Genomic DNA, 24,508 nt, shown 5'->3' with positions numbered 1-24,508 from the left:
ATATAGTGGCTCAGTGCACCCAGGCCCGAGGAGGGGGACCGGGGCCAAGACAAACCCTCCAGACCGTCACCAAGGTACGAGAACACTCCCCTGGAGGCCTCTTAAGCATTTGATTGTTATCTGTGGAAGCATTACTGGTTGACTATCCTGCAAGTCGTTCCTTACCCGCATTAGTGGATTCTGGTGCTGCAGGGAACTTTATGGATCAGCAAGTAATTTGTAATTTGCATATACCTACCGTACCGTTGAGTGTTAGCATTCCTGTTCCGTCTGTAGACAGTCGACCTGTTGGTAAGGGTAAGATTACACACAAAACAACCCCATTATCAGTGTCAATTAACAACCAACACATGGAGGACCTCAGTTGTTTTGTCACTGAGGCACCTGCGCACCCCAGTTTTAGGCATGCCCTGGCTCATCCTACACAACCCCCACCGGCTTGCCAAGAGAGGTGTCTGAAAGTAGATATGGGGGCTACGTCGGTGGAGAGTCCAGATAACGTCTGTTCTGTGTCTGTTCCCCCTGAGTACTTTGATCTACAAAAGGCCTTCTCAAAAACCAGTGCCACAAAACTTCCTCCGCATCGACCCTGGGACTGTGCCATCGACATGCAGACAGGAGCTCCACTTCCTCAAGGTCACGTATACCCCCTGTCCTATGCGAAGACGGAAGCTATGGAGACGTATATCAAGGAGGCTTTGGTTTAGGGATTCATTTGAACGTCCACCTCGCCTGCAGTGTCCAGTTTTTTCTTTGTCAGAAGAAGGACGGAGGACTCCGACCCTGCATTGATTACCGGGAGCTAAATAACATCACCACCAAGTACAGCTACCCTCTGCCGATCATTCACTCTACCGTTGAGATGTTGCACAGAGCCAAGTATTTCACAAAACTGGATTTACGCAGCACCTACAATCTCATTCGCATTTGTGAGGGGGACAAATGGAAGACCGCCTTTAGTACGACTACGGGGGGGCATTATGAGTACTAGTCATGCCATACGGATGAACCAATGTTCCTTCATTCTTCCAGGCGTTCATCAACGATGTGAAACTGCATCTTCATAAACATTCAGTCTGTCAGTCAATATACAAGTTACTTAGGCTAAAGATTTTATTTTACAGAGTTACAACAAAAAAACATTTTATATGCACACTTAAAAAATAATTTGTACTATTAGACCTTCCCTAGATTATAGCAGCTGTTTTTTTAAGGTATCCACAAAATCCAGGCTATTTGCTCTTCTACATTCAATGCTCAAAATCTCAAGATCGCTCAACCTATCTTCAGACATGGTAGTTCTGAGATGTGTCTTGATCAGCTTCAGGCAGGAGAAGCTGTGCTCACATGCATCACTGCTGACAGGAATTGCTACTGCAATTTTACATAACCTAAGGAACTCTTGAAAAACATCACATCACGCATGACTGTGCGGCAACACACAGTTCCAACCTCCTTGTCAGGGGCGGACTTACCCAGTAGGCAAAGTAGGCAACCGCATGGGGCCCCCAGCTGCCAAGGGCCCCTTGAAAGACTCCATAAAAATACTATATGATTAATAATAACTATAATAATAATAAAAATCGATAAGTCATATCCTTCCCCAAAAGTATCAACAAAGAAACAGAGCGTGTATTCTATTTGTATCAACGTAGAGTCCCCTCCCAACCGATACTACTGTGGGCTATTCCATCGATTGCAGCAACTGCGCAGCAAAGCACGTCATATCAGTTGGTGAGTATGACACAGTAGAGGAGTAAATTTAATGCAAAAAACTCCTCAGCCCCAGAGATAGAAGGCCCCTCCCGATGTCCCCAGACTCTGCCTCCACGTCGGAAAGCGTGTTGGTGGAATTAAGGAGGTCTTCGAAGTATTCCTTCCACCGATCCAGGACGTCCCACGTCGAGGTCAGCAGTGCACCGTCCCCACCGTATACAGTGTTGACATAGCACTGCTTCCCCCTCCTGAGTCGCCGGATGGTGGTCCAGAACCTTTTTGAAGCCGTTTGGAAGTCATTCTCCATGGCCTCGCCAAACTCCTCCCATGCCCGGGTTTTTGCCTCCTAGCGTGAGACGGGCGGCGGTCGAAGGCGGGGGCCTTGGCGGTCCGATCCTCGGCTGCAGAGGGGCTAGCTGTAGGGAGGTGGAACGTCACCTCCCTGGGGGGAAAGGAGCCTGAGCTTGTGCGTGAGGTAGAGAGATTCCAGCTAGATATAGTTGGCCTCGACGCACAGTTTAGGCTCCGGAACCAGTCTCCTTGAGAGGGGCTGGACTCTCTTCCACTCTGGAGTTGCCCTTGGTGAAAGGGGTCGAGCTGGGGTGGGAATACTTGTTTCCCCTCGGTTCGGCGCCTGAACATTGGGGTTCACCCTGGTGGACGAGAGGGTAGCCTCCCTCCTCCTTTGGGTGGGGGGACGGGTCCTCACTGTTGTTTGTGCTTATGCACCAAACAGCAGCTCAGAGTACCCACCCTTTTTGGAGTCTCTGGGGGGGTGCTGGAAAGTGCTCCTCCCGGGGATTCCCTCGTCCTCCTGGGGGGACTTCAATGCCCATGTGGGCAATGAGAGTGAGACCTGGAGGGGCGTGATTGGGAGGAACGGCCCCTCCGATCTGAACCCGAGTGGTGTTTTGTTGTTGGACTTCTGTGCTAGACACGGCTTGTCCATAATGAACACCATGTTCAAGCATAAGGGTGTCCATATGTGCACCTGGCACCAGGACACCCGAGGCCTCAGTTCGATGATCGACTTTATAGTCGTGTCGTCGGACTTGGGGCCACATGTCTTGGACACTCGGGTGAGGAGAGGGGCGGAGCTGTAAACTAATCACCACCTGGTGGTGAATTGACTTCGATGGTGGGGGAGGACGCCGGTCAGGCCTGGCAGGCCCAAACGTAATGTGAGGGCCTACCAGGCCTGAGGTCGCGGAGGTGGTTGAAAAGCTCCGTGGTGGCAGGGCCCCTGGGGTGGATGAGGTCCGCACAGAGTTCCTTAAGGCTCTGGATGTTGTAGGGCTGTCTTGGTTGACACGACTCTGCAATATCACGTGGACATCGGGGACAGTGCCTCTGGACTGGCAGACCGGGGTGGTGGTTCCCCTCTTTAAAAAGGGGGACCGGAGGGTGTGCTCCAACTTTAGGGGGATCACACTCCTCAGCCTCCCTGGGAAAGTCTGTTCAGGGGTCCTGGAGAGGAGGGTCCGTCGGATTGTCGAACCTCGGATTCAGGAGGAGCAATGTGGTTTTCGTCCTGGCCGTGGAACAGTGGACCAGCTCTATGCCAATAAAATAATGCGTCAGCTAGCACAAGTAGCTACTGCTCAGTGAAGTTTGGCTAGCAACAGCAGTTAGGCTAGCTTGCTCGTAGCACAATTTACTGGGGTCAGCTTCTCCTAGCAGGGCTCTAGACTGAGACCAAATTTGGCATTGTTACTGACAATGATCGCTTCCAGCAAACTTTTTTTTGATTTAGCCATTTCCCCCTAAATAAATGTCAAGTTTATTAACGTTTTTTCTACTGTTTGAGTCATAGACGTGAGCACCGTTTCACACCGGATTGCCCAATATCGTCGTTTGTAGTGATGTGTTGTTCGTGAACGATTCGTTCATTTTGAACAAATCCTTACAAATCCTCTCAAACAGTGATTCATTCATTATCTCGTGGCCGCGCATCGGGACTGTTGCATAGGCTCGTCCAAGTAAACAGAAATGATTCGTTCAGTTATGAGTCTTTGGATAATTTTTCACGTGACCTGCGTAGCCTCTGTACTGGTAGCTAGAGGAAACTAACGATTCGTTCATTTCCAGACTTGGTCTTTCTACGAGTCTTTGGATCATTTTTCACGTGACCCGCATTGTATTTTTTAGTAGAGGAAACAATTTCCTCATTCCCTTTCGCGTGGCCGCTGTTTTAGTAAGACGTGAATGATATTCGCTCCAGTCATCATACTGACAGGTTTTGTTATTTTCACTTTACATTTACACTTACAGTTTAGTGCAGTGTAATTGTTTGCCTTGATAATTAAATGCTAGTGTGATAATAAATGACCAAATCAAACAAACTGTCATGATACATTATTTGAATGCAGGAATTTCTTTTGAAATAGTATCTGCTGGTGCACATGTCATGCACTAACCTACATGAGAATATGATAAGTGTTTGCAGTGGACGTATAGCCCCCCCCCCCCCCCGTTGAAATGAACGAATGACTCGAAAAAAAGTGTTCATTTTACTGAACGAGATTCAAAGAACCGAATCAGTAAAATGATCCGAACTTCCCATCACTACTCGTTTGATACAACTTTTCAACTGAGGCTGCTACTGTATAGCTTATCAATATTCCCTCTTGTAGGGGAAACGGAAATACAACCGTTACATTCTACACTTCACTTTTAGTATTTTAAATTAATTTTATCTGTAAATGAGCAGCAACATATGTATGCTTTTAAATCTATGCAATCTTCATAAATAGTAGGCTAAGTACGCATTTTTATATCAAATATACAGAAATATCACTTGTAAAAATGACAGTTAATAAACGGACCCATCTGCAACCGACCCTTGCAAGCACTCCCTACAATTTTCCCAGAAATTGTATCCTCGATAGTTATTATTAATTAGTCATTATTATATAGACTGAAAAGAGTGAGAATAGGAGTTATGGGGGCCCCATGCCTGTCTTCGCCTGGGGCCCCAAAATCACTAAATCCGCCACGGCTCCGTGTTAAGTATGCTGACGACCAGTGTTGTGCCTGAATGCGTTCATTGAACGAAAGTTCATTAACTCGTTCATAATTTTGGTGAACGTGAACTGAACTTACTGTATTACTGCCTGATGAACGATACTGTGAACGGCACGTTCGTTCAATAAGGTGCCAGATTTCTAGAGACTTCCAAGCGAAAAACACACCGTTGACAGTCCTGTATCCAGGGCTGCCCAACAAGTCAATCGCCGCGTGAGCTTTTTCCTCTGTCTATGCCTGGCAAGTGTGAGAGCGCCGAAGATGCGTAGAGGCCGAGAGCGGTATTGCAGACAGATAGAGATTTCAATCTGGCAACGGCAGCCACCAGTGTCGCACCGTCGCACCGTCTGTGGTTCTATATGGGCAAACCTCACACCAAGGGAACATCTGATAAAATCTGCGGAACAATCAAGATAATTGGGACATATGTTACCTAGGATTGTTGGAAGGGCCGAAATCGGCCCGATTATCCTGTGGTGTGTCCCCAGCATAAAGCCATGAATCTTATAGGATTTTAAATGACTTGCTTTCACAACCTGGTGACCTGGTGCAGCCAGAACAACTTAGAGCTCAATGCTCTTAAGACAGTGGAGGTCTTTCTGGGTACCATCCTCTCCCAGGACCTCAAGTGGGAACTGAACATCAGCTCCCTCACCAAAAAAGCACAACAGAGGATGTACTTCCTACGGCAGCTGAAGAAATTCAACCTGCCAAAGACATTTACATTTACATTTAGTTATTTAGCAGACGCTCTTATCCAGAGCGACTTACAGTAAGTACAGGGACATTCCCCCCGAGGCAAGTAGGGTGAAGTGCCTTGCCTAAGGACACAACGTCATTTGGTACAGCGGGGAATCGATCCGGCAGCCCGACTCCCTCACCGCTCAGCCATCTGACTCCCCTAGAGTAAGACATTGTCTTAGACAATGATGGTGCACTTCTACACAGCCATCATTGAGTCCATCCTCACTGCGCTGCTGCCACTGCCAAGGACAAGAGCAGACTGCAGCGTATCATCCGCACTGCTGAGAAGGTGATCGGCTGCAATCTGCCTTCCCTCAGGATCTGCACACCTTCCCCAGGATCTGCACACCTCGAGGTTCCTGAGGCGAGCGAGGAAGATTGTGGCCGACCCCTCCAACCCTGGAAACTCCCTGTTTCAGCTACTCCCCTTAAGCAGAAGGCTGCGGTCCATCAAGACCAAAACCTCACGCCACAAGAACAAATTCAACCCAAGCGCTCTTTGGTGACATGGTTGATTACGTTACTGTTGATCATCTGTCCATCATCGTATAAAGCCCGCTCTGACAATTTGATTGGTCCGAACAGCTCCTGTTCGGACATACTTTTTCCCAAAACTAGCGATCCCAGACCCAACTTCCTGACCAAATGTTTTTGTGGGCGGGGCTTAGTTGGGCTGGCAGCCAGGCTAACCATACATCGGGCCACTGCATCACATGTGCAAAGTATGGGGAAGACTTTTGAAACTTTTGTTGTTTTCGTTTTTGGATGCGCCCATTTCCCCCCATGTGTATTGATATTATCTATGTTGTCTACAAACTGCTTGAGGTAGATGGACATTGCAGGTTTTCCCTGCCCAAATCAAACACCTGCCAGTTTATTTTTTTAAACGAGCATTGGCTGGCAGTGTACCTGTGCATCACTGAGCTTATCTTCAGTTGGAAGAGCACAATTTTCCTTTTGTAAAATGTCCCTAATCCCTAATCTGGTCTGACAGTGAAAGACTTATAAAAAAATTGCCCACCTTAAAATTTCCTTTTTCCTTACACTCCTCATTACACTCAGGACACTGTGTTACTTCTGTTGGAAGATATGCCACATTTTACAAAAAAGTGTATGTTTACTGAGTCAGATGGATTTTTTAAAATGTTCCGGAAAAGGTGGAGAGACTGTGGCAACAAGTTGTAAACTGGCAAAATAGCACTCACTGTTAAATAGTCTTCCATAACACATGCTGTTAAACTGTGCCAAAGGGAATGGGATAAGATTAGTACTGTGCACTGTGCAACAGTTATGTCTGACCCAGGGTAAAGAGGTGCCCCAAAACACTCCAATTCTAAATTAGGAAAGCCATTTTCATCACATTCATTTAGTACCATCTCACTGTTACTATGTCGATTCATGTCTAATGGCCATTCCCTCAATGTAATTTTCCTCATCAGAGTTCTGAAATTGCTCATCTATATTGTCCCTTGATGATCCTTGATTGTCTGGAAAGTCACTAGGGGCCTGTACTACGAATCAAGATTTGGTGTTAGCGAGGTAACTTCAGGTTCAACCCAGGGTTTTCTGTACTACGACGGTGGATTACTTGTTATCGGGGTAGAGGGCCATGGTAACATGCTGAACGGCTAACCTGGTCGGGAGCAGGATAAGTTGGAGATCAGAGATCAACCGGTATAAAAACCCCGCCCATTAACTCATTCTTGACAATAATGTCGTCACCGTTCATAGTAGATCCTGTGCAGCTTGGTGCACGGATAGTGAGAGGTGCGTTCAGAAGAGCCAGAACATTTAGAGACCGACAAAACCCTTTCGCATTCCCTCATGAGTATCTCTCTGAAAGATATAGATTCTTAGCAGAGGGAATTACGTATATTGCCAGCTTCTTGAGCCGTATGTTGCCAATGCTACGCATTGAAGCTGTGCACTCAGTCCCACAGACTGAATGCATAGCGTTTCATTATTTCGCTGTGGGTAGCCAGTTTTATAGTGTGGATGATGCGGAGAACCTGAGCAAGAACATGGTCTGCTGCGCAATTTGCAACTGAATTTCTTGAATGACTGTTGCCACCCTATTCTGATTAATGTAGTGATGAAAAACAGATTTCCAAAGTGCCCTTTGTAAAAACTTTGGACTCTTATATGTTGACAACAGTGGCGGTTCTGGCACATTGTGCGCCCAGGTCGAGTTTATCACTTGCACCCCCCCCCCCCCCCCCCCGGGGGAAGAAATCGTGTGCCGCCCCCTACCCCGTCGGCCGCCCCCCGACAGCGCCCCCAGAAAGAGCACCGCTAAAACCTGGCTGCAACAAACGAAAACGAAACTGCTGCACGGCAAGCAGGGGTGCCTGCAGCTGCCTGAAGGGGGCGCCAATATGTCAATTCCCCACTAACTTAAATGATCGATAATCCAAAATCGCGCAGATATTTCTTTTTTTTATACTCGTGCGCCCCCTACGTGACATGAAAAAATGTCCGGTCTGCCCGTGCCTAAAACCGCCCCTGGTTGACAAAATGAAACAAGGTTTTTCACTCAATGTTCTGATTTCCGTTCTGGAAATGTGTGCAAATGATATCATATTTTACAACTTAAAAACATTTGCTCTTTTAAACATACATTTACAGGAAACTAGTAATGAAAACAATATTTGACCTAGCCTACTATTAGTTTTCAACTGGGGAGGTTTCATGTTGATATATTATCCCTATTCACTGGGTGTCTCCCCTTAACCCATTCTGTTGTCCTTGGGTTGCTTTGAGCCATTTTCTAATCATTTCCATATCAGAAATGTGTTTTTCTTCCCAATCAAAACCTTTCAAACCAAAAAGAACAATGGGTATCTATACAAAGCTCTTCCATAGTGATACATAAATGATAATTTCACTAATTTCATTGAATTTTGATGTTTTGTTCACTTTTATAGTATTTTTCAAAAATAATAAATAGGACATTGAAAGATATAAGTGGTGAAAACCCCCAGGAAAGATTCAACAGGCACAACAAGAAAGCCACAAAAAGGTATTAAAAAGACCAAAACGTAGAACAAAGTTTAACAAATACATCCTCATGTGCATGTGCTCTCCCTTCCCTAGGAACACAGAAAAATATGTCAGTATAACCAAGTTTAGTGTCATTTATTTAGTCAATTACTATCTCTTCTCATATTCCAGTTTTTCAGTCTCCAGCCTTGTTTTTTAAATTAAAAGCCTCTTATAATCGAGCTCCAGGTTTTTTTTAATACAGGGCCCCTCACATTGTCTGCTCCAACCTGAAACAAAAGAACATTGTCCCTTTCCAAGGCACACTTGGTCAAAGTTGAAGGTGTCCATTTGACTATTACAAGGTTCATTGCTTATAGCTTGTGTCTTTGAAGTGGAGGCCCTAGGCTCAGGGGGAGGAAGACGTTCCTATTCCTGCTGAGTTTAACACCATAGCAATTTAATCAATTGAGTCATATTTGAAATGAGCACTTTAAGGACTTGTGTCTTATGTTGAGACCACCACCATTAGTAAGTCACCACAGTCACTTCAATTACAGCCACACATTCACACACTCTCGCCATCTGTGTTGCAAGTGGTAAACACAACTCAAAGTGTACCCCCAAAATGAGCAGGCAGACAGAGATCATATTGGTCCTCCACTTGAGAAAGTAAATGGTATATTGGATCAATATTCAGCAACCACATATGGCATACATACTGGCGTATGACTATGACTATTAGTTTCACTGTTACGTCTGTACCGCACAGTGGGACGACAGTCACTGCAGAGAACAGTAATACATTTCACTCCTACAATATTCATAAATAATTGTTGAATGAACATGGTCACATTACTTGATTACTTGAAACGTACATATGCCTGGGCTTCCAACCTGCTGCCACCAGTGTCTGAAGAAATGCCCCCTTCCACTGCTTCCATCATGGGGTGACCCTGAGATATCCTAAAAAAGGGACTAGTTCAGGCAATTCAGCCTTGTACTTGTTTGCCTTAAAATATGTACAAGTATTGGCTTACCGTTTTGAATTATGGTTTTATTTTGTATTTGCTCCCACAATCGTTTGCCACTGCAGGGTTGCCACTGCAGGGTGCAACTAAAATAACACAGCAACAAAAGTTTAACGTTGTGGAATGCACACGTGTAATTATGATCACATCTTCAGTAAGTCATGTAGCTTACGCATTTACAGCGTCTGCTATTTTCTTGGCAGCAGCGACTTCGTTGAATGTTGCCTATATCATGTCTGAATTCCTGATATGCTTGTATTCCAATATTTCACGCAGGAGGAGTAGACAAAGTGTAAGATTATTGTCTGCTCCTCCTGCGTGAAATATGCGGCTCTTGTTTCGTCAATGTTTGCGATTGGACATACGGTTCAAACACCGCCCATTTATGTGAACCCACACGTCTCTAGATTGGAAAGATCTGGGTTGAGTTAGAGAATTGATAACCGCCGTCGTAGTACCGCTTATCGTGATTGCGATTGTTAGGCTTCGCGTAGCCGGGTAACTGAAACTAATCCAGAGCATGTTGATCTTGCTTCGTAGTACAGGCCCCAGGTAGAACATCTTCAGACTGTTTACACCACCGACTGGTCTTTGGTAGGGGATATGTACAATCAGGATCCAAAAACCTGTGGACAAAGGAAAATACATAACGTTGTTTAGATTTATGTGTTATAAATTTGAGAATATTATCAAGTTTATGTCAGGCAGAAGTGGACAAAACTCATGGAGGATTAATATAAATTATGTAAGAGCCTTTAGGGCATGGACCCATCTTAGCGTCCATGTCGATGTCTTTTCTATCTGGCTAATGGATGACCGAACTGTAAAATGGTGAACTTATGAACATGACGCGACCAAAACATGGATGCCGCCTAAGCGTATGCGGTCTCCCTGGCGCATAGGCTTATTACAAAGACTTTCACGAGCCAAATCAAAATTCTGAGCCGACAGGTCTGTGGGGAATCGCTTGTTCTCCTAAAAGCTGCCCTCCTCTACCTTTTTGATGAATTCGCCGAGATGCTACATGATTCAGTAATTACACAGAGGGAAAAAGCTAGCTACTTTTCGGTTTTCCATCACTTCAAACTCACGATCTAAAGGTCTCAAAGTGCTCAAACCTTCACCATAATTCAAGAGTAGTGTACTTTCACGAACCCAATCATTGATTCTAGGTTAAAATATGTAGAAATAGGACTTACCGAACGTGGCTGCCTCCAAACCGGCTATCATGCAATTCCAGTTGAAAACAACAATGGCCGCCGAAAAAGAATTTATATTCGTAACGGCGAGCTGCGATAGGCCATTATCACGCTGATACGTAGTACTTCCGCATTCAGTGATCTTTGTGCACTGCCACTTCCGGTGGATCACTCATCACTCTGGCGAACCTATGATGGACGATTATAAGTTAACTTATACTGCATCCCTGGTAAATTTACCCAAAATAACTTTTTCTGACGTACATCGACTAACTGAACAACACTCCATCACAGCCCGCTCCAAAGTGGACAAGGGATACAGTTTCTTTTTCGAGAACTTCATCTACTACTACGAAGGTGAGTGGCTACTAGCTAGCTAGCTAACATAACATTAGCTAGGTAGGTTAGCTTATGCTAACGTCAGTTTGGCGTCAGCTCAGATGTTCGTATGGTTATAATGTGTTTAACCTACGTTAAATCCAAGTAAAGTAAGATTATTCACCTTTAAATGAGGCTGAGTCAATTCACCCTTTTAATTTGTATTCTGATAGGAAGAACGTTAGCCTCTGTCAGTGTCAGCTAGCTAACGTCAGCATAGGAGTGTCCCTTTTGCTAGAATGAAAAATCCACAGTATATGCATTAATTATTTTGTCCACCAGTGTCCAACATCATTGACAGGGCGGTGGCTGTCAGGTCTAGGTGTTACAGGTCGATGAAGAAGCGAGAACAGCCCCATTATTTGAAGGTTATTTTAAGAAGCTAAGGCATAATGGCAAGAAATGTAACCCCTTCCACTGTTGCCTGTTTACATCAAGTCAGTCAACAGCCATGTGATTTGTGACATACGTACGGTATGCAAATATCAATATATATCATGATAATGTAACTTTGCATTTAAATTCTTTAATATCCTTTTTGTTGAATACAGCAAGTTAATGGTGTAAGGGGTTAACTACTCTACTGCGGTTGCAGATTTCCTAGACTGCGGTTGCAGATTTCCTAGGATTTTTGGTTAATTGTAATGCTCTTTCTTACATTTCTGTATCATTTGCAACAAGATTTTCATTTTAGTTTAACTTTAGCAACTAACATTATTAGTTGATTATTAGTGTTGTCTTTAATGTAGATTGTTTTCCAAGCTGATGCAGCCGAACTTCAAGAAACCTCATGCAGCTGTACAGCAGGCAAGGTTCTGTGCAACCATCTAGTGGCCTTGTTGTTCCAGAGTGCCCATTACAGCATGTTGCAGGTGAGGGCTGTGGTCTGGGATGTTAACATGGGCAGGTTGATTGGAGTGACACTGGTTCTAGAGGTCTACCTTTGATTGTTAACAAGCACATCCCGGTTTGCTTTTCTATCTCTTGTTCTGCAGGTGAGAGCTGTACCACCACCTGTGGCCTGCACAAGCTCTCTGCAAACATGGCATCGACCAAGGACAAAGGTAACATTGTAGCCGCGCGGAGCTGCACCGCATTGAATAGAATTCCAGTCTATTTTTCAGCCGTGGCGTGAGCTTCCCCAAGTGCCACCCTTAACTCCACGAGCAGTGTATCCCAAACGTTACGCCTGGGACACACTGTTCGCGGAGCGAAGCGTGGCACACGGGGCAGCTGAAAAATAGACTGGAAGTCTATTCAAAGCGGTGCAGCGCAGCTGTACGTCTGGCTACATTGGTTAACATGGGAGTGAATTGGAAGCGGTGCCACTCTGTGTGGCTACCGCGAGCATAGTGTTTACACCATTACAAGCAAGATACTATTACAATCATGGCTACTTGTTAATATCATTCCCAGGGGATCCATGCAGAGCCGGTTCAGGACTTGGTTGTTAGGAGACCAAAGCCATCTGCCAGGAGTGTATGCAAATCAACACTCTATCAAGCATACACAGGTAATGTTACTGTAACTAATATCATACTGTTGGCTGCCGTATAATACATAATTGTATCTTGCCACTTTTATACACATAATTATGTAGCAAATATAACACACAGTAGTGTAACAGCAGTGAGCAATTCTCCAGAAAGACAAGAGATGTGTGGATAATTTAACACTTACTGTTTTTAATTTTACATTTCAGGATCCCTCCCAGACCCGCAAGTCTTGTCTCTTGGGGAAGGACTGAAAAACCTCAGGCCGCAACCACTAATATCCTCAGTGCTGCATGGCTTGTCTCAACTCTCCATGGTCGACTCCAGGTTCGGACCTGTGCCGCGAGGTTCACCCCTGTCCTACCAGTGTCCTCCTGTGGTCAAACGCGGAAATTATGTCCAACACCCAGGTGCACCAACATTCCCTAAACTGCCTTTAGAGGGGTCAACATTTCCCACTACTTTTCCAAACGTTGACCCAAACTCCCAACAGTTTCTCCATTTGGACAGCTTAACTGTGACACACGAGATGGCAGCTGAGAGAGAGGAGCAGACACGTGAGCAGTCTGAGTGCCCATTATGGCAAGCTTTACGCAAGCCTAGAGTGACAGCTAGTAGGTTCTATGAGGTTAGCCATGTGAAAGGGCCGTCTTCTGGTCAGACCCTGGCAGGGCGGATACTTAAGGGAGTACACCAGACTCCCGCCATGAAAAGGGGCCTTGAACGCGAGCCACAGGTGCTGGAACAATATTCAAAACATTTCAATGTAAATGTCTCACGCTGTGGATTTGTTATCCATCCCGATGCTCCTCACATCGGGGCTAGCCCCGATGCGAGGGTATATGACCCTAGTGCCATTCCGTGTTTTGGGCTTGCTGAAGTTAAGTGCCCAGACATCTCCAGCATTTCTGAGGCAGGACATGTAAAAATTGTGAATGGTCAGGCAAAACTGAAGCAGAATCATAAATACCACTGGCAGGTTCAAGGCCAACTGGCAGTAACTGGATTGAGTTGGTGCGATTTTATAACAGATACTGAGGGAGACTTAACAGTCGAAAGGGTCTGGAGGGATGATGAAATGATAAAAGAGATGAAAAAGAAGGTGGACCTGTACTTCTTTGGTACATATATGAATGTGTATCTTCAGCAGAAAGTGAAATGAACTGAATGAATAAAGGAAATGAATGAATAAAAGATTTTATTAATTCCCTTTTTCTGAGTACATTATTTACATATTTACATTATTTGAATACTTTCAGGATGGACTGACCTTTACAATTGATTATAGATGAATGACTTCTCATTCATTATATACATCTCATTCAATATATACAATGTATTCAGTATACAGTTGAATGCATGTGATCGGGGGAAACACTATTCAACAGGGATGTAGCCTTTTAAATCAAGTGGTCCCTGGAAGTTGGTCATCACACAGCAGACGGTCCACAGCTGGTTGACTGTCCCAGACAAGGTTAGAGGGAGAGTGTGTTCCCAGATGCGATATTCCTTGACTCTGCGTATTGCTCTTTCCACGAGGATTCGAAGTCGGGCGATTGCTTGTGTTTTTAGAGCATCCTCTTTGGTGAACTGCGCTGTGGTTAGAGATGAAATAAGTTCATTTCTATTATTTCAGTGAGTGCCTCAGTACTTTTTTAAACATTTGTCTGCACACCTTAATGATTATCATTTTGGTCACAGTTTTAATTTGAAATGTTCATTCCTTTCATGCCTACCTGTCATCTTGAAGGGTGGTATAATCAGCATTGCCCCACGGTCAGCTAGCAGCTTCTCGATGGTGAAACCCTTGTCTGCCATGCAGCCATCTCCTGGCTCCAGTAAGTCCAGCAGTCCACTTTGTTCAGTCAGCTCTCGGTCAGAGATGGAGCCGGTGAAGAGACTTGACACAAAAGTCACAGCACTACATGGGGCAATCCCAATTAATCCCTTCAAGGTTGTCGTGTTTTTGTACGATGAGAAAACCTCAGACTGGAGAGTGAGGGATGATGGATTCTGGCATCGCACCTCGGTGCAGTCGATGATTACACGAACATCTGGACTGTACTGCACAAATTTGCTTGGCATGGTGTTCTTGACTTGCTGTTTACTCATCCAGATGGGAAGGGAGCCAAGGAGCAGGTAAAGGTAGTTGGCCCACGTTATAACAACACGGGAGACAGTGGACACACTGACCTGAAACATGTCAGCCAGCACCTTCTCTTGCAGGCCTGCAGCAACTCTGCAGCAGAAAAGAAAAAACTCATCAACCAGTTGCAGCCTACGCGTTGGACTGGGAGAAATGGGTTCAAATGTTTGTCCCTTTTTCTGAGCTTTCGACCAATAAACCACCATGGAGGCAGATGGTTGAATTGCCTCCCAGAAGTGACAAAAAACATATCTTGACGTGAATCTTGTGTAATAAAGGATGTCCTTGTCTGAGACACAAAATCGGTGAAAATGCACTTCACCCACTTTCTGCTGTGACAGCTCTGTTGTCAGCTCCTTGATTTTGTCTTCCAGTTGCTGTATGTGTGCAGCAGCAGCATCCAGTGCACCTGTATGAGAGGAGAGAAAAAATTAAAACATCTGACCCAGATTTTGTCTGTGACTTGCATATTGGAAGTTTTTTGGACCTCTAAAGCTACATGAAATAGCTTTTTATAGCTCAATATTCACCTTTACGTTTAATCAAGTAAGATATAAAATGCAATGTTTGTACTTGTGATGAAGCTGGTAGGTCATCATGAGGAGGTAGTCCAACATTTCAGAACACCGGCAAACACTGACATACCTGGTTTAAGAGCAGAACCGTAATCATGTTCTGTCATCACCACCGAAGCTGCGACCTCCTCCATCGCCTCTTCCTCACATGGTAGGGGCTGCTCCAGAGGAAGGGCTGGACAAACGTCATGGCCTAAGCGAGTTGATGCTCTTTTATAAGCAGACTCCCTTCTTGGCAGTCCCCAGTTGTTCCACTGGAAACGGGAGGGCACAGAACCGATTTGCAGACGCTTGATGCGACCTCGGTTGGTAAAGTTAGCCACGTCAGCTAACGCTAGCCTGCTAGCACTACCTGTAGCGTTAGTGTAGTCTGATTCACTAAAGTGCCGGCTACAAACAAACGTGCTACCTTGTTTTATTTTAAAGTTTGGCCCCTCATCCCGGCGAACCGCTTTAATCCATTTCTTCCTTAGACTCAATTCAGTCGGGAATCCATGGAAACTTAAGTAGGGTTGGCGTTGTTTGTTCGATTTACAAAGTGGAACAGAGCAGTGACATCTAGCCTTCGTTTCAGCCATTGTTTAACTGCGCCGGAAGTGGACATGCACAAAGTTGACAAATCCCGCCCATGAAACCCGGAAGCGTGATAATCCCATATTGGAAGCGAAATGAAACAGGAGCTAAAGACCAAGGGTGGGGGCTTGGTCAGCACACCATTTCCAGAAAGAATGTGTGTGCGTCTCACCAAGCTCACGCGTGTGTCAAGTAGTATGACCACCTGTCCCTCTTTGCGCTGTATCGCACAGCATTTTCAGTATGCAACGTGCGGAACAAGGGGTGAAAATGCTGTGCAACACAACGCAAAGCGTGACAGGTGGTCGCCCTAGTGTCAAGGAGCTGGATGAGCCTGTGACAATTTGGAGCGCGCTGTGGAGCAATTCAATTGAATTCAATCATATATAGACATACCAAGGTGAATTTTTTTATGGTACTTGAGAGTGATGTCATCTTGAACCCTATTAGGTTTGAAAAACCATGAGTCAAAATTATATTAGATTTATTGACACAAAGATATTGAGGCAATGTGGACATTTACATAAATACACCCCTTTCAGCCATTTTGTATTGCATTTCTTATTCAATTTGACCCTTTATAAAAACATGTATTCTATACATCTAGAACAAATTTCAAGTTGATTGGATCTATGGTTCATGAGGAGAAGGGTTCTGAAGGTTGTACCAAATTTGGACAGTAAAAGAAAATTTATAAGTCTGACAATAATGGGTCCTTTTTTCCCCATGAGAAATAAGGCATGTATACAAATTTTCAGGCATTTTGGAGTAATGGGGCGCTGGGGAAGTCACGTAGACTTTGGGCGTGTTTTATAGCGCCACCTATGGGCGCACATGGGCCACAAGCCTCTCTGCTACACACCAACTGTTGAGAATGTATAAGTAGAAAGGGCAGACAATTAGCTTCGGTCAGCTTTGGGACAAAGGTTAAGAAGCGGTTCACATTTCAAAGTGGAATTAAGTGAAATTGCGCATGCTATTTCATAATGATGTCATCCTGTTTAACTCAACAGATTTTCAAATTTAAGACAGGCTAAAAGAGTGCGGCTTGATTCAAACCTGAAACCTTATACTTTGCAGGTCACTGTCCCAGTACATTGACCTATTCTCAGTGTTGAATATTGTCATGTTCAGTTACTGTATAAAAAAGTACGCTGTTTCTTCTATGGTAAGAGTTGTTAGATTCAGCTGCGGAACAAGGGGTGAAAATGCTGTGCAACACAACGCAAAGCGTGACAGGTGGTCGCCCTAGTGTCAAGGAGCTGGATGAGCCTGTGACAATTTGGAGCGCGCGCTGTGGAGCAATTCAATTGAATTCAATCATATATAGACATACCAAGGTGAATTTTTTTATGGTACTTCAGAGTGATGTCATCTTGAACCCAATAAGGTTTGAAAACCATCAGTCAAAATGATACTTGATTTATTGACACAAAGATATTGAGGCAATGTGGACATTTACATAAATACACCCCTTTCAGACATTTTGTATTACATTTCTCATTCCATTTCACCCTATATAAAAATACACCTGCCCGCACACTATCCCAATCCATGCCGTTTACCTCCATCCCAGCGCAAGTCACGTCAAAGCAGAAATGCTGGAGCAGACGCATGAGGTTTAGATGACGACTGTAGCAGAGAGTCCACAGACAAAGCATGGTACCATCCACACCTTCCCCTACCCCCGACGAGGAAAGGGTCTGTCCCCCTTTGTCCTTATCTCCCAGAGTAGGAACTTCAAATTCCTGAACCAGCATAGGGTCAGGAACAGAGACCATGGTCTCACATTGTCAGAACAAAGGGAATTACTTGAAGGAACTTTCTTGTGTGGACTTACAAACATTTTCTGAAGGACTACATGGCTCATGGACACTAATTCAAGGACAGTAGTCAATGTGTTATAATGTTTTTGTCTCATTTACCTAGAACGTTGTTAATTGATGTTTGATTATAACTTCCCTTCAGGTATAGTTAAATCAGTCAATCTTGGTATCAAAATAATTGTATCATACTAACAAAACCAGTTATGAACGTTGTATTGTTATATTCTGAAGTTTGAGCATTCCAGGGACATTTGAGACAATGGAACTCAAAACTATCAGCCACCTCACACCTCTGGGTAGGTCCCAGGACAACGCCCAGGTGGAAGTAACTGACCAATGAGAGAAGTCACCTTCACAGGGATGACCCCCCTGGTTCTTTGGGGTATTTGACCCCCAAACGTACAATCACCCCAGCTCGTTCGTAGGATCAACTGGAGGTGCACACTCTAGTCTATTTCCTCATAACCTGCACATTCACTTTGCGCCCGAAACTTTGACGAGAGATTCCGTTTTATATTCGTTGGACATAACGAACCATTGACTCCGTTCTTCAAACCGACAAAAGTAACTGCGATTTGCAATATTTCTTACTTGTGACATATTGGCATGTTGTGTTTGAATTGTTGATGTTTGATTGTATTTTACAAATGATTTAATGTAATCATCGTTAGGTCAGTTTCCATTGATCGTCCATTGTTACTATAGAAGCCTCTTCCTCTCTACCTCTTCCTCAATTTCTCCCCCTCCCCCTTCACGCGCTCTACGCAACCATTGTGTAGTGCGCTCGCATTAGAATCTAGGCCTACTGTACTGCTTTAGCCCAACTAACCCATAACTTACCTGGTATGTGTTCACTATAATTACATTCTCTTAAATAAATCATTGTGTATAATACTTGCTCATCTCTCACGTTATATGATAGGCTCTACTTTCATAGAATTCACTACTTAAGTGCTATTTTATTAAACAAGGTTTCCTCTGTCCCTTCCACAAATCAGAGGTGGTGCCCCAAGAACTACTATACTTTATTATAAACTAAGTATTGCTAATCTTAACCGTGCAAACCACATTACAACGACCAAAAATTACCTCTCACAGTCAAAACACATTGCTCACAACACTGTTTCCAGAATTTCTCAAAGATGGCTTGAAGACCACTTTTCAGAACCACAGTCAACTTACGATCAAGAATAGCCTCATTGGCAAAAGGTTTATGGCACAGCCCATGATCAACTCCTTGCGGACATTGATGTACAATAGCCGACTCTCACTTCCCATTAAACCATACAACATGCACTCTCAGAGTGACCAACAAGATTATTTTAACTAACAAACAAAAATATTTAAAAACATCTATCTGAACGAACGCAACAACTGAAAACCCTTGCATAGCTGTTGTAACCAAACTATTTTCCACAAGTTTTGGCATTTTTTGACATGCCACACTGCATGCTGGGTACCCAAGAACGCTGACGCTGATGATCTAGCTGTGCTCCGACTGCGTGATATGACAAGATGCTAGTGACGCGCTAAGGTCTCGGAGTCTCCTGAAATGGAACGCGTCTTTCTGCCTTGAAGCTGCGTGCGCATCATCATCAAGACCCCATGTATATGGCAAGATAACATCCAAGCTAACAATTTCTCAAAATCTGACTGCAGCTTTGAATACCATATGTACTGTGTTATGGTTGTTTGAGTTAAACAACTTGCTTAATGAATTAAATGGCTGTGAAATGTCAAAACCAACTATAAATGTATAAAAGAGAGAGTTCCAATCAAATCTGAATTATTTAAAGGTTTAAAAGACAACCTTTGCCTAAACTGACATGCACCAACTCAGAGAACTGAGTGTCAACATCCATTTACATCCACATTTAGTCTCTATTTTTTACTCTTAAGGCATAACTATGTTTAACTTAATGTCTGCACCTCTCTGTCACCAACTGTGGAGTGGGGGGTGGGGGCTTCACAGGGTGTCTACAGGTGTAAACAAGTTAAATTTAAGACTTTTTAAGACCTTTTAATAACAATTCCAATTGAAATTAAAGACCAAATGTACGATGGAAATACAAATCAAAAGTGGAAATATACAGTAATCTTCCCAAACACTGATGTCTGTTCAATATGAACAGTATGGTAAAATGACAACAATCGGTTGAGTTTAAGAACATTGACTAAATGTGTGTGATGTGAAAGGAAAACACAAAAATGTAATTGCTGTCCTAAATTATATTTTTATTACACAATGGTGGAGCAGAAACTAGCAATTCCATGAATCCCATGGAAACAAAGGCAAATGTGTGAGAAGTACTGATGTGGAGCACAAATCATCCAAGAAGCAGTACTTCTCGAGTGGTTTTTATTAAGATGACTAATCATTGGATTCAACTCAAAAGTCTATCACTTGAACTGGTTTCATTACTTAAGACACTAAAAGTCAGCAGCTTGGCATGCTGTGACATGGAAAGGATTAAACATTTAGACTTTCATCAAAGTAAAAAATGCTGGTTTGTCCTTTTTCATCAATGTCCTCAAAAAAGCAGTCTGCAGAGCTACTGTGTCTGTGGGGTGACTGCGTGTCTCTGGAGGGGCAAGCAGGGCCTGCAGGCAGGGGCAAGCAGGGCCTGCAGGGAGTCAGTCAGGGCAGGCCAGCTAAATGAAGCTGTCCGGGGGTCAAGGCTGAAGAGAAGCTGTCCTGATTCTGATTCTGTCCAGCTAGAGGAGGGTAGTCCAGCAAGGGATCCGTTTTTCTCTCAGCATCCTCTGTTGAACTCTGTTGAGCAGGCCTCTGCATGACCCTTCAGACCTGTAAAAGTGAAGAAAGGATCCATGTCAGTTGTAAAAAATGAAGCTTTTTACATCTACACTTGACATAAACTACAGTTTTGACTGTGAAATGCAGTGGCATCACTTGAACTTGAATCCAAATGTGTTGAACTGAGGGGGCCCGGCCATGCAGTCACTCCAAACATTTGGCTCGATTCCAGGCTCTGGCAAGAGTATTTAGCTCTAAACTGGTCAATATACACATCTGACCAAAGACCAGCTCGACCTTTGCCTGTAAACAATTATTATGACTGTCAGAAACCTATAATAGGCTGACCGAGTGAAATTAGCCTGGCTAACGTAGGTCTCTTTCTCAGGAAAATGACAAATATACTGGCTATCTTCAGTAGACACAAAAAGCAGTCCTCCCTGACGTTTTAGGACTAGAATTTAGTGAATTACGATATCATTTACACACTGCCAGTGAATGAGTGAGCCGAGTCTGTCATTGAGGCTAAGTCAAAACAATGTACCCTCGGGACGCAGTCTCACTCCACTTGCAAGTTTTCCACAAATCACAAAAATAATCGGAGCATCTGGCTACAAGCACAATTCCTACATCTCCTAAAGGCTTCCCTCCTCGAGGTTTGGTAACAAACACATTTTTGGTGTTGACCGAACTGTAAAATGGTGAACTTATGAACATGACGCGACCAAAACATGGCTGCCGCCTAAGCCTATGCGGTCTCCCTGGCGCATAGTCGTATGAAAATCGTATGGAAATGCATATTTAGCCCATAATGGATGAGAAGTCATTTCAGATCAGTTTATTCTTTGCTCCAGAAGGGCAATTTGTATGCAGCAGGAAGGCATCACATGATAATTTACAACTCAAACCACACAACAATGAACACAATAAAAGTCAGTTATATAGCACTCATAATATATATGTGTGTGTGCTTCTTCAGACAACCGCCTGGTGGTCCCACCGCTCAAGACTGCCCGGTCCCAACACAAGCTCTTCTCCTGCCTGGCCCCCAATGGTGGAACCAGCTCCCCACCTCCATCAGGGACACTGACTGTCTCCCCACCTTCAAGAAAAGGCTCAAGACGCACTTGTTCCGGGAGTACAACAGCACTTAAGAATGCTTGGCTGGACTTGTTAGTTAGTTTCCTCCAGGATCACAATGACTCTTATTAAGTGACTCATTGCTCTTTTAGGTTAGATATAACGAAGCTAAGTCTTGTACTCGCTGTGAAATATTTTACTGTTGATTGTTCTTCTACAGGTACAGTCCTGCACTTTTGTGGTTCATGTTGTTTTAATTTGTAACTTGTATAACTGCATGCTCTTGTGGGTCTTCCCTTTTGGCACTTGTTTAGCTTTTTCACAATGTATGCTTCATGTTTTGGCTACTTGCAATGTTTGGGACAATCTTGTTGTTATGATCGGTGACCTATGCTCTTTTGTAAAGCTCTCTCTTGGAAGTCGCTTTGGATAAAAGCGTCTGCTAAATGAATAAATGTAAATGTACCTGACTGAGGCACCTGTACCCTAGATCCCTGCACCTGGAGCCGAGTGCACCAGCTGGGCGTAGAAAAGTTGGTCTTAACTCCTACGTCGGTCTAAGCTACGTCCGAATTTGTGATTTGAATTTACACCGAGTGCACCAAGCTTGACAGAAAACGGGCGTAGCTATGCCTGGTTTTAAGATGCGCGTCCTTGTGAAAATGCGAAAGCGTTGATTGTTGCCAAGCAACACATTTAAGAGCCTATCCAAAGCGCCCTTAGCTAACCTATCTCCCTTCAAAACAAGTCATGGATTATTTTTTTTTAAGAAAGAAAAGGAAAATACATTTAACTGATAGAGAAATTAGAAAAGTTCTAGAGTTGTTTACTCAGAATAGAAGCGTGCTCACGGGGGAAAGTAGGCCTAATAATATTAACACAAACAAACAGAAACAATCAGCTTGGAAATTGATCACCAATAAAATTAACAGTGGATTTGACGACTTTTTCTCGCCTTAATGCCCTTTCCCTATGTTGCCTATAAACAAGATGCGCTGCATGTGCAATCAAACTGTACATTATAATTATCATGGATATTAGTCCGATTTTCCAATTTACGGCGTAAAATGTACACCCAGGTGCAGCACCTAAAGGGCTTAAGTCTAACTGGTGCACTCGTCGTAACTTTAAGTTAGTCGTAACTTTCAGTTTTACGTCGGACGTAGCGTACACCCAGCTGCTGCACTTGGCTCCTGGAGATGATCCCAAACAGGGGCATATGTTTACAGGTCAGGATCTTCCAGCATCGGGCCATCAACAACCTGCCCTTTATATTCAACTATTCTCCATAACCCCATGTTGGCCATCTGCGCCTGGGAGAGCTCATCCATCTCTTTCTCTTTACTAGGTTTCCTAGAAGGTGGCAGCTCTTGAACCGCATACACCTTGGTAGTAGGTCTGCCTATCATCTTCTAAGGGGGATTTGGATCAGACTGCTTCTCGTTTTCAAGAAAAGGTGGAAGTCTGTAGAGGTGTAACAGACGTGGGCTTGCAAGTTCCGTCAGAGATATACAGGCAACTGTCCGCTCCCACCGGGAATCGAACTCACCACCTCTGACTTCCCAAGCGCCACCACTACCAACTACGCCAACGAAAAGCTAGCAATTTGTGAATGCGGGTGGCCTATTACATACTTGAGGAGTGAGTTTCACCACACACCGACAACAGAGGGCATCTGCATTACTTTGTAATTTGCCTGGATGATGAAGAATCTTATACTGAAAACTTGCCAACTGTTCCACCCAGCGAGCCAACTGTCCCTCCAAACCCTTAAAATTGTGGAGCCACCACAGGGAATCATGGTCAGTTCGCAGCACAAACTCTTTGCCGAACAAATAATGCAGCAAGTATTTTGTGAAGGTCACCATACTCAAGAACTCTTTTTTGGTAGTAGCATATTTGCGTTCCAGTTTTGTAAAGGCCCTGCTAGCGTATGCTATAACTCTCTCCAGTCCCCCATCTTCCTGAGACAACACTGCCCCAATCCCTGCATCACTTGCATCCGTGTCCAGCATGAAGGGTTTACTGGGGTCTGGGTAAGCCAACACAGGGGCGGTAATTAGACTAGTTTTTAGACTATCAAAAGCTCTTTGGCAGTCCTCACTCTAGAACGCCTCCCCTGTTCTGCTAGCTGGTGCAAAGGGGGGGGGGGGGCAACATCTGCAAAACCTTTTACAAAACGTCTATAATAAGAGGCTAACCCAATAAAGCTCTTCAAATGAAATTGAAATGTATTTGTACACCCCATCGTCTACCGACATCAGGGTGGCTATGGGTGGCACATCAACGATGCGAACAGAGGTTATCTGGTGTCTTAATACTGTGGTGAATCACCGCTTACTGAACTCAAACATTCAAATATTTCTATAAACCTTGCCTTTTATTCTTTAATTTATTATTTTGAGCTTTGTTTTTTCCGAGCTTATCTGAGTTCTGTTGTATGGTTGTGCTCTATAGATTTATTTGCAAACGACAACTGTTTATTAAGTTTCAGGTTTTTGAAGTGGCGATGAGATCTTAAAATATTTTGAGAAGGTCTTCAAAAAGTCTTAAAAAGTTATTGAAATTAACTTCAGGATTCCTGCATATACCCTGTTTCTGTAATCAACACAGAAACACAGCCCACCCCCCTTCTTTTTAACAAGCACAACCGGGTTGCCCATGGACTGCCGGAAGGCCGAATAACCTCGCTGGCAAGCATTTGCTTTAAATTGTTTGTTACCTCTTGCTGTAAGTGGAGGTGTAAGTGGAGGGGTATCCTTCAGGGTGCATTTTAATTGGCTTGGCATCCCCAGTATCAATTTCATGGGGGGGGTCAAAGGAGTCCGGTCCATGAGAGTTTTAACTGTCCAGGGTGGTGTCTTGCCTCAAAAGGATTCTCAAATATAGACTGAGACAGAATATCTTTCAAAAGTCAAAGTGGCTTGGTGGTTTATTCAGCAACACAGATGCAGCATACATACACGGCAGGTTCAAAAGGCAAAGACTC

General features: G+C 44.0%; 2 protein-coding genes across 2 annotated transcripts; one reads left to right on the top strand and one right to left on the bottom strand.

Annotated features, from left to right (window-relative positions):
- Nucleotides 1–10,790: 10,790 nt before the first annotated feature.
- Nucleotides 10,791–13,771, top strand: LOC146302878 (uncharacterized). The gene is made up of 6 exons (XM_084697373.1): nt 10,791–11,050; nt 11,354–11,439; nt 11,821–11,943; nt 12,067–12,135; nt 12,488–12,584; nt 12,774–13,771. The coding sequence occupies exons 1-6, from the start codon at nt 10,885–10,887 to the stop codon at nt 13,724–13,726; spliced, it is 1,494 nt and encodes a 497-aa protein (XP_084553499.1). The 5' UTR covers nt 10,791–10,884; the 3' UTR covers nt 13,727–13,771.
- LOC146302877 (uncharacterized) lies at nt 13,746–17,639 on the bottom strand. The gene is made up of 4 exons (XM_084698577.1): nt 17,534–17,639; nt 15,356–15,460; nt 14,301–15,119; nt 13,746–14,159 (listed from the first exon to the last, which is right to left on the bottom strand). Exons 1-4 carry the CDS (start codon nt 17,637–17,639, stop codon nt 13,942–13,944), a joined length of 1,248 nt encoding a protein of 415 aa, XP_084554703.1. The 3' UTR covers nt 13,746–13,941.
- Between the last annotated feature and the right edge of the window lie 6,869 nt (nt 17,640–24,508).

Source organism: Hypomesus nipponensis, chromosome 1, assembly GCF_054491055.1.
Source record: "Hypomesus nipponensis isolate SF chromosome 1, ASM5449105v1, whole genome shotgun sequence".
Taxonomy (NCBI): Eukaryota; Metazoa; Chordata; class Actinopteri; order Osmeriformes; family Osmeridae; genus Hypomesus; species Hypomesus nipponensis.
This window is presented reverse-complemented; position numbering and strand designations above follow the sequence as displayed.